We start from the raw sequence: 13,237 nt of genomic DNA, 5'->3' as shown, positions 1-13,237 counted from the left end.
AATTCAAAACCTAAATAGTTTATCTGAGTGGAGACATCATCATCACCATCATCTTGGTACTTTACTGGCTCTATCTAGCTTAATCACTGGAACACAAATTGGAGCATTGTAGTCCTAAGGAGATGGGTAGCACATTCCATTTATTCGAAAAATCTTAAATGGCAGAATGACATAAAGGTAAATGTTATGCTATTAAAAATAATTGTCCTTACAGAGCTTGAAAATAGCAACATGGAGTAGCAAAAAATAAAATGGAATATTAATCCTCTGTTTTTAACACAAGTTTAATCCCCCCCCCACCCCCGCCACGGCTAAATTACAAAATATCTTAATTTGCGATAGAACACAGTCTGTACTGAGAGGTGGTGTAACTGACTGCAGTTTCAGAGATGTTTGATTCATTTACAGGTTATGCTGTTTCCTGGTTTGCAAATTATCAGAACTCCCCCTTGTTGGCGTCCTATGTAAATCCCTAGTAACTTTGGAGCTTGGTACAATTCTGTTCGCAGCAATGGGGCCTTTCCTGAATTTAGATTCTTTTTTGTTGTTTTAAGTACTTTTACACACACGATTATGCCCACAGGTAACAGGAAACCAGTGTTTCAAAAGAAAACTTGATCACATTGCTAGATAACGCAGGTATCCTAAATAAGTGTGTGAGCGCCTCAAGGGCTTTACCTACAGCTCCTGCCAAAAGTACATATTTTTTTGATTGGTAAGAACGGCAGGTGACGCTTCATGAAATATAAATGCAAGAAAGACTCGGGAGAGCTCAATAAAAACCTTCCACCCGTCAGTCTGGGAGGATAAGAAAGATACTGTTTAACAACAGCTGGAAATGGCTTTCGGAGTGCCAATATCAGTCTATCTCTTATTCAAAGGTAGGAAGTTTGTTTTTGTCTTGTTAATTTTGTCTCAATGTAAACTATGAATAGGATTTGTTCTGTTTTAGTGAGAAGTTGGCTTTTAACCGCCGTTCTTCACGACAAAGAACAGCACAAGCCACCTGTGAATTAATTGAGTTTTATTATGTAATACAGACTCCTAACAGATTATGCTACCCCCTTTTTTGAGACCTGTATGTTTGCTTTCTGTAACCGAAGAGCAGTTGATACATTTTAACCACTATGCCATAGCATCCTTGCGATTGAATTAGTATATAAATGAATCCACGTGCTCTTAAAAATGAATGTATTTCTGTTTTCTGGAATGATAAGGTAGTCGAGGAAGTAGGTATGGATGAGAAACTGTCAGGAAACTGTCCTAATCAGGTTATGCTTTTCAAATGTACATCGATGGGGAAAAGAACAAAAGTGCGAATAAGCAGAGTAAGAATCACTTTTGATCTGTTGCTTGTCCATAACTTTCCATCTGTTGCTTGCACATAGAAGGAGGCTCACCTGCTAAACATCCTTTCCCTCCCACCCCCCACCCCCCCACCCCTTCATATAGCAATGACAGCATTGACTGAAGAGGCAGCCGTGACTGGAACACCTTCAAACACAACCCAGCAAAGCAACTGGACAGTTAACAAAACAGAAGGTATTTTCTTCACACTTTTGTATTTTCAGTGATTTTTTTTTTTTTTTTTTTTTTTTACCTTTTGAGAGAAATGTGGATTGTGATCAAAAGCAACACTGGAAATCTTTTAATGTGCATTTTATTATTAGACATTCAACTCTTTAAGCAGGATGCTGTTAAATAGACGTGACAGATAAAAGTGCAAGCAAGGACATGCCTTTTAAAAATTGCCTTCTGCTTGACTCCAGCTTGGTCCCCAATAATCCATTTGTGTCCCGAGGCAGTTTGTCCCCATTTGGGCATTTTTGATGACTGATATTTTGGTATCATATTTTAATCTGTGACTATGACTTTGCAGCCGAAGAAATTAGGACAAGGCGAAGACTTAATCCATCTTCGGAAAGATCATTTTTCTTGTTTTGTTTTGGGGGGTTTTTGTTGTTGTTTTAACGTATGCTCTGTTTCCTAATCACGTGTACCCAATTTTTGTTGTTATGGTGATGGTGTGTTTCTTTTCCTGTATTATCGCTATTACTGTTATTATTAGAATAGCTTCTGGCTGCTGTTGAGCGAGCATCAGTATTTTTTTCGAACCTGTTTGAACTCTCAGAGGTGAACTTGGAAGGTTTGTTACCTGCCAAGACCTGTGTACCGGGTGGTTATGATTCTCACCCAAATCACCACCCCCTCTTGTGAAGATTGGTGATGTGACAGGACAGAGGAAACGCCATAGCTTATGCTCAGAGCCAGGCAAATAAAAGAAGATCATGTCAGATACTTTGTTTCTGAATACGAAAGATAGTAATATTTCAACATGCCTCATTTTACCAATAATTTTAAATTAAAACATCTACTTAAAATATTCTGCCAGTTTGAGTTTTAAATGTCTATCCGTTTGCAAAACAAACTCCGTGTGAGCTTTAGGATCATTTTTAGCCAACGTCTTCATGTCTTCTGAGCCTCTGAGCAAAGAGGAAAAGATCTTCATTGGAAGATAATACGGTAGAAAATTCAAGTAGACTTTCCTCTCAGTGATTGACTTGGGAACAGTGCACACAGCACCACCTTCTTACGTCCTTAACAATGACATTGCAAGGCAAGATTCCCAAGTTACAGATAATAATAATGGAAAACAGGGGATCAAGTATATCATCTCTACAGTTGTCCTTTGCTTTCTTGATAGAGAACCTCAGTTTTTCCATTTTTAAATTTACTCCAAACATCTGCATCCAGTATCTTAGGAAATTTTTCATAAACTTAAAACTAATATTCTTTTTAGAGGAAAGAGGAGTCTCTCTGGCACATTCTTTCTTTGGAGGTGTCTTCCAGTTCTCACATTTCCTAGCAAATCCTGGTTCAGGCTTGGCTAATTCAATTAATTTAGTCTTGAAGCAGGAAGAACCTAGCCCAGTTTATCATGGGAAATTCTCACGGGCTGAGAGTTAATTATTAAAATGAGACGCTAGATTCACAACACCACACTCAACAAGATAAAGGCAAATTTTAAGGTAATATTGTTGTGTTCTTAATCGACATGGAGTTATATGACACAGTGTCTTATTGGTGGCTTAGTACCTAAGATTTAGTATTTTCAATATAAAAAATACATGCCTTTTTAGATTTTTTCCCCTTAAAACAAATAAGTAGGATTCTGTGAATCTACTTAGCAAAGGCAAATATGACATAACTTGATAACTAACGACGGGGAGGTATGTTTATTCATAATAACGACAAAATAAAACACTACTGATTCTGCCTGGGACAAATTTAAAGATCGGTAATTAAATGTTTACCAAAAAGGACCCAATTGTGCTTTAACCAAGGGTCATCCCCACTGAATATACCCCAAGGGTGGCATAGGTATATGTCTTCAGTATATCAGGGAATGAGGAGTAAACATCCTGAAATGTATTTGTTTTGCCAAAACACAGCTTCCCAAGAGGAAGCTTCCCATGCAGAGGCTTCTGGACACTTGAGCACAAAAGTTTTGCCAGATGTGGTCATTTGCACAGTGTTAGAAGTCAAAACCCAGATTTTCTCATTCTGTTTCTAGGGCATTTCCCACTGTCTTGTAATGTATCTTTAACTGAGTAAAATTGCCAATTAATATTCAAAGATGTTGTCTCAACTATGCGAAGCTTGAGCCATAACTTGTTTCTGGTTCTTGTATAGGTCATAATAATGCCTCTTCTGAAATGCGGCACTGAAGTGCTTCCTTTGCAGTTACCTTCTCAGTGGTAGTCCACAGAAGAAGAAGCAGGCAATTCTCGTCTTCTTTGGGGGAATGAAGAGAAATCAAGTTCATTAGCTCTGTAAATCCAAGTTTCCTAAGTGCAGACTCTCGGGTGTAAAGGGGAGAATGAAAAATTGGGTGCGATCTTCTACGTTTACTCGTATTTGGGCATACTTTTGGGGAGACTTGCTCAACACAGCCTGCTAAAATGAGAATCAATGCTGCCACCTTTTGGCCACCTTGTATCTCTACCTTATTATGTAGCTTCTAGAGAATAGAACAATCAATCCACCTCCATCCCCTAATTAATTAGTGATGTGTCCAAATGATATTAACCTAACCTTTGTGAATATAGCCTGCTGTTGGAATCAGCCAATAGTTTAAATGGCAGAGCACCCAAAGAATATTCTTCAAATTAAAGGTCTCTTTACACGTGTGTAACAAACCTACTATAAAAGTGTGACCCCCTTCATCTGTTCATATTGTATGTCCTTCTCCTAGCTGACTACACAGAAGGGCCCATAGCCTTGAAGTTCTCACATCCTTGCCTGGAAGACCACAATAGTTACTGCATCAATGGTGTTTGTGCATTCCACCATGAGCTGGAAAAAGCCATCTGCAGGTAATTGCAAAGAACTTTCCAAGTCCTAGAGATGGGAGGAGATGCATTTGTGTTTCACCTAGTGTTTCTATGTGTTTCACCTAGTACATTTCCACACACCTCTCTCTTATCTTGTAAAAAGGGTACATCATCTGAACATGACTCACTATATTTGAATATCTAAGGAGTCTTTTTCCAAACTACCTAACCCACATTACTCAAAAATACAGTTCCCACATTAGCAGCTTCTGTGTAACCTGGGAGCTTGTCAGAAATGCAGAAGCTTATGCCCTACCTCAAGACTCCTGAATGCAAACGTGTGTTTTAGCAACCTGCGAAGAGGATTCTGAGTTTTCACGGGGTTGATTACAGGATGAGATGAAATAGACTATAGCAAAAACACTTCAGGAATATAAAGTTCTAGAACAATTAAGTACTATTTTTATGATCATTGGTTTCTGGGCAATCTCCTACGAAAGAGTAGGTTAATAATTTTCTGGATCAACTCATGCAAGCAGCTACCTTTCCCTTCTACCAATGAGGGGAGTTACATTACTACGGGGCTTTAATGAATTGATTATTGTAAAATACATAGCTTCTTCGATACATTTAGCAGTTGGCTTCCATTTGGTGTTTTCCTCTTTAAATTACTTACTTTTTATTGAAATGTGTCATTCTTTGAAATTGGCCATTTCTTTGAATTTCTATCACTCTGAGTTTTCAAATTATACATTCTTTTCTTTTTTTTTTTCTTTAAAGGTGTTTTACTGGTTATACTGGAGAAAGGTGTGAACACTTGACCTTAACTTCATATGCTGTGGATTCTTATGAAAAATACATTGCAATTGGGATTGGTGTTGGATTATTATTAAGTGGTTTTCTTGCTATTTTTTACTGCTACATAACAAAGAGGTATGAAAAAAAATATGAAGTCACTGGGCACTTGTTCACTTAATGAATATTTATGGAGCCCCTACATCGTACCAAACACTGACATGTAGAATTTTTTAGTGAAAAATGGCGGCAAATTTGGCAACTTCCTACATAGATTTGTTTTGGTGCTTTTTCTTTTTCTTTTTTTTCTTTTTTTTTCAACGTGTATTTATTTTTGGGACAGAGAGAGACAGAGCATGAACGGGGGAGGGGCAGAGAGAGAGGGAGACACAGAATCGGAAACAGGCTCCAGGCTCTGAGCCATCAGCCCAGAGCCCGACGCGGGGCTCAAACTCCCGGACCGCGAGATCGTGACCTGGCTGAAGTCGGACGCTTAACCGACTGAGCCACCCAGGCACCCCTGGTGCTTTTTCTTATAAACATAGACAAGCAGTAAAAATCTACCTGCAATTGCAATACAATAGCTCCAATTTACAGTTTCCCTTCAACCTCGTCTCTCTGCCTACGTCGAAGTTATGAGTAAGGAGGACAGCAAGCCCCACAAGAGTAGAGATTAAGTGTATCTTGTTCACAGTTATGTATCAGTGATAAAATACCATGTCTGGCACACAGTAGACACCCAGAAAATATGTGTTGAACGAACAATTCTAGAAATGAGTATTAAATGAATGAAAATGGATGACAAACATGGGCCACTTTCTTTTCAGACATCCGCTGAGTGTTTATACAGGAGATTCTGTCTACTGCTAAAAACCTAAGACAATAAGCTTGATCCACAAGTATAAGTTACTTGTGTGTTCTAATTTCTATTTTATCCACACTGGTGATTTTTTCTGAAATCCATGTAACTTGGAAAAAGTCAAGAAATAATGTGAGATACATTAAAGGAAAAAGCGCAAACACATTTCCTTTGTTGTAGCCTACTAAGTAAGTTGTCGTTTTTAAAATGACCAAGACTGAGTGTGCAAAATAAGAAAAGGTTTGCTTGCTTAATAACTGTATCTTAGAATAACCTCTGTTATGTCAATTGTAGATAAATTGAGATAAAATCTGTTACATCAATTGCCTAAGAGACCAAGAATGGTGGGGGGAGGGGAAGGAAGTCAGGCCTTTTAATGCCAACAAGACAGCTGTCTGAGGTCAAGTTCCTTAGAAGCAAAACCCAAGATGGGGATTCTTGTGCAAGTCATTGGCTGAGGGAGTGCTCTAAAGGTGAACCCTGTAATGGAGGAAGGAAAACCAGAGCAGAGGAAGACAGTGAGCAAAGATGTGGCCTCAGTTGGGTTCCACAGGGAGATCTAGGATATGGATGGCACAGTAGACCTTTCCCAAGAAGGTGAGGGATCTTGGTTTTAGTGCTCTGTGTCATCAAGCATGGGTAGCAGTATGGGAAAGGGTACGGGTAGCATGGGAAAGGAGGTGAGAGCTTGGAATCTCCCAGGGATCTTCAGGCTAGGTGCTGTTGGCCAAGGGCAATCCTCTGGAGAAGGATCTGGCTCTGAGCCAGTTAACGTGCATAGCCAATGGGGGATGGGCCCACCAGTGGGGAAAGGGGACCTGGGTGGAGAACCCAGAGCAACTGTTGTACCAGAGCATATATATCATTCTCAATAAACCATACGAGCAGCCGTCCAATTCACACGGAAACCAATGTTCTCTTTTAGGTGTCTAAAATTGAAATCACCTTACAACATCTGTTCTGGAGGAAGACCACTGTGAGGCCTTCGTAAGAAATTTTCGTGAGGCGTGTATAAAAATCAGTGGGCCCCAAATTGAAATCTTCCAATGAAACAACAAAACTTCCCAAGCTGACTGGACTCGAAAATAAAGGACGTTGGGATCGTGATGAAATGAGACTATAAACTTCAACGTTGGTCTTCAGACTTTGCCATCGTTAGGGTGCCATGGGAATCGAGTGAACAAGCTACTGTGACAGAAGTCAAGTTCATAGTCCTACTCTGGGTGTGTTGCTGTTGTTGTGTGGTTATTGTTCTTACTGCAGAAAGACTGAGCTTCATGCTTCTGACCACGTCAGATGTGAATTTTCATGGGAATAATTACCAACCTTGCAGCAAGCCAAAGCAATGCCAAGCTTGGGTTCTTCACGTGCTGGCTACCACCAGTAGTTTAGATCACTGCGCTACGGACCTAGTCCCAAGCATGCTGCTTTCATGGTGTCTAATGCTAGGATGAGGTCAGTGTTATGGCACCTCCAGCAATGCAAGCGAGTGCTTGAAGCCTAAACCAGGGAAAAGAAAATGGAATGTCCAAGGCAAACATAAACCATACCCAGCTCGCGACAACACTGTGTAGCCTGTATCTGTGAAATGTGGAATGAGTTGAAGAGTTTTTGATGACTAAAAGCTATCTGGATATTGAGCCCTGAGTAGGGGAAACATTTCTGTTTCTGCATGGATTATAAAACCTTGTGTCGGACTCAGTGGTCCCCTAATGTTTATGTTCATCACCTCTTCCTATTGTTAGTGGAATTACCTGGTGACTATCCATTTGGCCTGAAATTGTAGAATTCTACTAATAAATAAAATTCTACCATCGGCCCTGAAATAGAAACTGAAGAATCGGACATAGGACTTGTTTCACCAGCCGACAACCTGTGGAAACTTTCTCCGCCATTTCTGAACGCTTGACAGCAGATTTGCACATAGCGAGAGAAAATGAACAATGATAGAAATCCCCACTTGGGAATTAGGGTCCCTTCCTCTTTAATCATACTTCTTCCACATCAGTAGGATTATCCTCGTGCAGGTCCTTTAATTTCTTCAGGCTTTGGTTTTATCTTCTACAAGGCCCTGCTAGTTTTTAGAGTTTGACTGTGGGTCAAGAGAAATTTTTCCATATTTGTCCCGCAAGTGGAATTATTCTCAACACCACCTCTGTCCCCCACGCCACATCAAACCCCAAAACACACCACCGGATGTCATCTTAGGTGTCTATTTGAGTGTTTGGTTTGCAAAACAATCATTTAAAATTTTGTCTTTAGAGGAAGTGAAACATGGAATTGAAGAAGAAGAATATCTACCAATTTTCTCTTGGATTCAATCTAAAACTGTGGACCTTATTTTTTCTCCATGGCCATGTAGATAAGCAAAACAATTCTGATCACAAGATGGGTTAAAGGAGGATCAAACGTGAATGTGCCTACAATGGTAACAAGACTTTCACTTCTGTAATGACTTTTCCATTCGCTCCTAAACAAAACTTTACATTCTGCTTTCCTTTGAGTAGAAGGCATTTCGCCAGCTTTGTTTTTCCTTCATAAGGAATTTAATGCCGATGAATTACACGTCAGCATTTTCTGCTTGTCCTCACAAAGTATGCAAAGGTTACATCATACCAAAAAGTGGGGAGGTGAAGTTTCCTCCCAGTGACTCCAGCGACCGCACCTAGAAAGCTATGATCTTCCCGAGCTTTTCAAAAAGGTGTTAAAACGCTGGGGAGAGTCCAGGAAGAGACAATAAAGCTTAATTAAGGACTGCCTCTTGATGAAAGGAAAGAGGAACTAACGCTGGAGTCTGGAGAGGTGATAACCTAAAAAGTTATAAATATCTGCTGTCTATAAATATTTCTAAACTGTAAACACAATATAATTGAAACTAAGAAACACCAGACAGAGAATTAAAATGTCCAGATTGCCAAACCAAAACAGAAACCAATAGGGATTCTGAGTTTTTCAGTGTGGAAGAGTGTGCATTAACAGTATAAAATCCCCCCCGTGAGACCATACAGACATTTAGAATGTGGCTTATGAGAAGCCATCTGTTGGTGGTCTGTCATACAAAGTAATCGTCTGGTCCCCTGAAGCCTAGAATTCATTTTGCAGAGAGGAATCTCCGGCATTCCTATGGCAATATTTACACATGTACGTAGGACTTAAGTGAGACAATGCATATAAATACAAGATGTTCTGCAAACTTCTTTATCTTCTGTTTTTTTCCTGTGCAAGACCCTGAGAAAAGCCTGCCAGGGAAGCCCTTGGCATCAAGATTACATTTCCAGCTATCAGTCATGAATTATTAGGTGGTGTGGCTCATTCAGGAAAGAAAGGAAAACATGTTTCTGGCACCTTGGACTAAATCAAGCAGGATAAGGGGTTCACCGATTTCATTCATTTCCCATTCTGTCTTCTTTAGATATCTACCCTTCAATCTCTGAGAACACGTCCTTAAGTCATCAATATTCATAAGTGCTTCATTAATTCACATTCGGAGCATGATAAGGGTGAGGGCAAACACCATAATTTCAAACATATGTGAGCCAGTAAATTCACAGAGAAAATTATAATTACTTGTTATTGTATCTTCTTTCCCCAAATTACTTTTTTCTTTAAGTAATCTCTATACCCAACACGGGGTTTGAACTCATGACCCCGAGATCAACAGTCACATGCTCTACTGTCTCAGCCAGCCAGGTGCCCCCTCCCAAATTACTTTTTTGTATGTTATGTTTTTTATAATCCCGGAAGTAGATGAAATTATAACATAGATTATCTTTTAGTGTTTCTGGCCACAATACAAATCTAATCCTTTAATTCGGAAATGTCCATTTTGGTGATGTCAAGGAGATTTCCATTCATTATATGTAATTGAGAAAGTGTCTTCAGAAAATAACAAGGCAAACATCAGCAATCTAAGCTTTTGATGTTGGACATAAGGGCAGTTTGTCTCTGCAGAAGACCATGAGTAAGCCACCTAACTTCTTGCGTTGCAAAATGTAACAAACCCTCTGTAGTGTGATGTAAATATTGATATCCTGCAACCCACATTCATGGGAAGGGTTACCAGAATCTCTCTATTGCAAAATACCACTCTTTCTGGCTTACATCATGGCTGCATGACATCAGGTTACTAGCATCTGCCAAGATGAACCGGAGGTGTTGAAATTTAATTTGTCAGAGTCTGGCACTGCTAATCTGGGTGAGTCCACATTTCTGTCCAAGCCTCGGTGCGGCCCTATTCAGTAGCACGGTCAGAAGCAGATCTTCCAAATTCAGCTCCAAATTTCTGTTAATTATTCAATTCAGGAATGAATGCACAGTTCAGACTACGAGAGCATAAGCCATTCATTTCCTCGGGATTCAAAGGCTAGGCCCCCTGGAGAATATCCACGTGAATAAACGAGTACTACCCTTCTACTTCACTCCTCTGCCAAAACTAAACATGATGGATATTCCAAACTGTGGGCAACACCCACAGCCTCCAAAGAAACATCCCATAAAGATGAGGAATATGATTATATGGTAACGAGGGGGAATCGCATTGTTTCGTCAGGTCTTATCGCTAATATATCTCATGACCTTTCTTTATAATTTTTGTGTCTCGGATATTACTGGAGCATAAATCACTTAGACTGAAATTTGGTTAGGACCGCAGTCAAGCAGGTATCAAACTAGCAGTGCTTTTGATCTTTAAGAGGATGGCAATTAGGCTTTACATCTTTCTGGAAAGAATGGCATCTACAGATCTTTAAAATTGCCCGAAAATTTTGATTCAATACTAAGTCTCCTCACAAATCAAGTTAAATGGTGTAATATAGCGATCACTTATGAGCACTTACAATGCTTGAAAAGCATTATTAGCATTATTTTAATTAACTCACACCTGTATGGAATTGAGGCTCAGAGAAAAGGCTATTGCTTTTTCAAGGTCACTTTAGCCTTTCGGTGGCAGAGCCTAGAACTGAGCCAGGTAGGTCTTACGCTCAAGTCCCTCATCTAAACTCTGTCTGAGAATGCTTCCTTAAATGTTATGGAAAATATTAATGTTAATAGTTGGCTTCTTGATGAGCTTAGAGATAATACCCAAGTGGTTTGCATGCAAATGAAAAAAAGCTCCTTTCTTTAGAATGTATGAAATAATAACCTTGGTCATGGATCAACCACAAAAATTCCCTGCTGTCATCTGCTGATTATTAAGATATGCATACCATCCTGAGGGTGGGGCTAGAACAGCCTTTAAGTGCCCGCTGACAGATGAATGTACGTTCCAGGGAGAGACTGTGGGCTGTAAATAGACCCTGGTTTATCTTCAGGACTCAGGGGATGAAGAGGTTACTTGCAAACACTTGACCCCAGGCTGTGAACAAGGGTTCTCTGGCACCGGTCCCCTAACTGGGGCACAGCTGGCTTGGTTTGGTGAGGGGATGGGGACTGAGTGGTTTTCCCATCCACAGACAAATCTCATCAACTTCCTTCCCGCCATGTCACGCACACAACCCTACCCCGAGTCCCACAAACACTTTGAAGAAAGATGGCCAATGGCAGCAGTCTAAGCGAGGGGCAAAAATTGGAAGCACCACTAAAAAACCCTCCGCGGGGGATGGACACTTGAACGACCTGTGATCTGGTCCAGCTGCGTGCTTATTTCACTCTGTTGGGAACCTCCACACATGATATTCTTGTCTGTTAGACTCTAAGGACCATCTCTCCATCGCGTCCCTGGTTGAAAGTGGTATGTGAAAAACACGCAGCCTCTACGGCAGATTCAGCCTGCAGATTCATTTCCTTTGACGTTCATGGTGTTTCCTTTAAAACAAGATTACATTTAGAGAACAAGATATTTTCCTGTAAAAAGAATCTAGCTTTTTAAGCTGCTTTTGGAAAACAGAGGATACAGAGCGCTGGTCCCCCACGCTTCCATTGCTTTGGTCAGAAGTGTGCTCTCCACACCTAGCCTGCTTCTGTCACAGTGCTGCTTCTTCAGGGTTTCTATGGGCCTCCACGGTCTGCAACCTTGGTTCTTCGACTGGATGAATTGTAAGATCCTGCCTCATCTCAGTTCCTCTGAGTCTAGCCGGCAGGCTGCCTGCAGAGGGCCTTGTTGTACCGCACACTGAACAAGCCATAAAGGAACACGAGAGGCCAGGTCGCCCAGGAATGTGCTCGTCAGGAGAACCCACACTCACCTGGAAGCTGGCAGGGGAGGCGTCTGATGACTCAGACACTCTGCCCTGCCCACGCCCTCGGTCATTCTCTGCTGTAATCCTAATCGGATTTGTTTCCTCGGAGCTCAACCCTGCTTATGTTACCTCCCTGCTCAAAGACCAAACTGACTCCCCAGCGTGCCCCATGTTTGGCCAAGACTCCTCGCCTGGCAGCGGGAGGCCCTCCCTAGGGACGCTCAGGTGGTCTCTCTTTCTCATCTACCCTTCCAGCATTCCTTACACAGACCATCCCTCAGCTGCCCTCTGTTCCCTGAACAGACTCACAGTTCCTATCTATGTTAGTTAGGGTCTCTGCCGTTTGCTCTACATATATTATCTCTCCATCTCTGTCTGCCTAGTCACAGATACCCCATTTTCCTCCTTTGAACTCCCTGGATATTTACACCCCGCTTCCCCCAACGTTTTCGCGTCCCAAACCAAGCAGCGTTTACATTTTACCTTGTTTATAATGATTTTTGCTCCTGGCTAACTGCCAGTGGTAATAATAACTGACTTCATTCGCTAAGTTCATGCCTTAGACTGGGCACAGTGTTGAGTCATTTATTTACAGCCTCCCTTTTAACCCTCAGAGACAGCAGCCAGGAGGAAGGTTTTGTTGGGGGTTACGGTGAAGAGTGGTTCGGGAAAACAGACTGAGGCTTACCCCCCAGCTCCACCCCCTTACTAGCTGTGCCACTGTGATCAAATTCTTCAACTTTTCTAAGCCTGAGTTTTGTCCTTTGTAGAAAGGGGATGATATTTATCTCCTTAAGTGTTTTGGGAGAAATAATAAGTGCTCAATAAATATTAGCTCTTTTGTTATGATCGCCTTCCATTTTTCAGATTAGAAAACTGAATTTAGAAAGTTGACGTAACTTGTTTAATACTATGCAGCTAGTGAGTGGTGAACCTGGATTTGACCCCAAGGCTGGCCAATTTCAAGGCCTTATTCCCTAGGCACACGACTTAGACCATGGCTGTCGCTTGGCCCTGTAGTTTGAAGCAGGATCTGCAACCTAAGAGAGCTGGGCTTTAAATCCCAACTGTTT

General features: G+C 41.0%; 1 protein-coding gene across 1 annotated transcript; it reads left to right on the top strand.

Moving 5' to 3' along the window:
- The first annotated feature begins 556 nt into the window (after positions 1-556).
- Positions 557-13,010, top strand: EPGN (epithelial mitogen). The gene is made up of 5 exons (XM_019829365.3): positions 557-881; positions 1,453-1,542; positions 4,256-4,376; positions 5,115-5,267; positions 6,914-13,010. Exons 1-5 carry the CDS (start codon positions 839-841, stop codon positions 6,966-6,968), a joined length of 462 nt encoding a protein of 153 aa, XP_019684924.2. The 5' UTR covers positions 557-838; the 3' UTR covers positions 6,969-13,010.
- The last annotated feature ends 227 nt before the right edge of the window (positions 13,011-13,237 follow it).

Source organism: Felis catus, chromosome B1, assembly GCF_018350175.1.
Source record: "Felis catus isolate Fca126 chromosome B1, F.catus_Fca126_mat1.0, whole genome shotgun sequence".
NCBI classification, from domain to species: domain Eukaryota; kingdom Metazoa; phylum Chordata; class Mammalia; order Carnivora; family Felidae; genus Felis; species Felis catus.
The sequence above is the reverse complement of the archived record's forward strand: the minus strand, read 5'-3'. Positions and strand labels throughout refer to the sequence as shown.

What these genes read in the sequence shown, in the direction of transcription:
- EPGN (XM_019829365.3), top strand. Translation starts at nt 839, where the DNA reads ATGGCTTTCGGAGTGCCAATATCAGTCTATCTCTTATTCAAAG. An exon ending in GACAGTTAACAAAACAGAAG is followed by an intron (nt 1,543 to 4,255) that starts GTATTTTCTTCA and finishes TCCTTCTCCTAG; the next exon opens with CTGACTACACAGAAGGGCCC. An exon ending in TACTGCTACATAACAAAGAG is followed by an intron (nt 5,268 to 6,913) that starts GTATGAAAAAAA and finishes GTTCTCTTTTAG; the next exon opens with GTGTCTAAAATTGAAATCAC.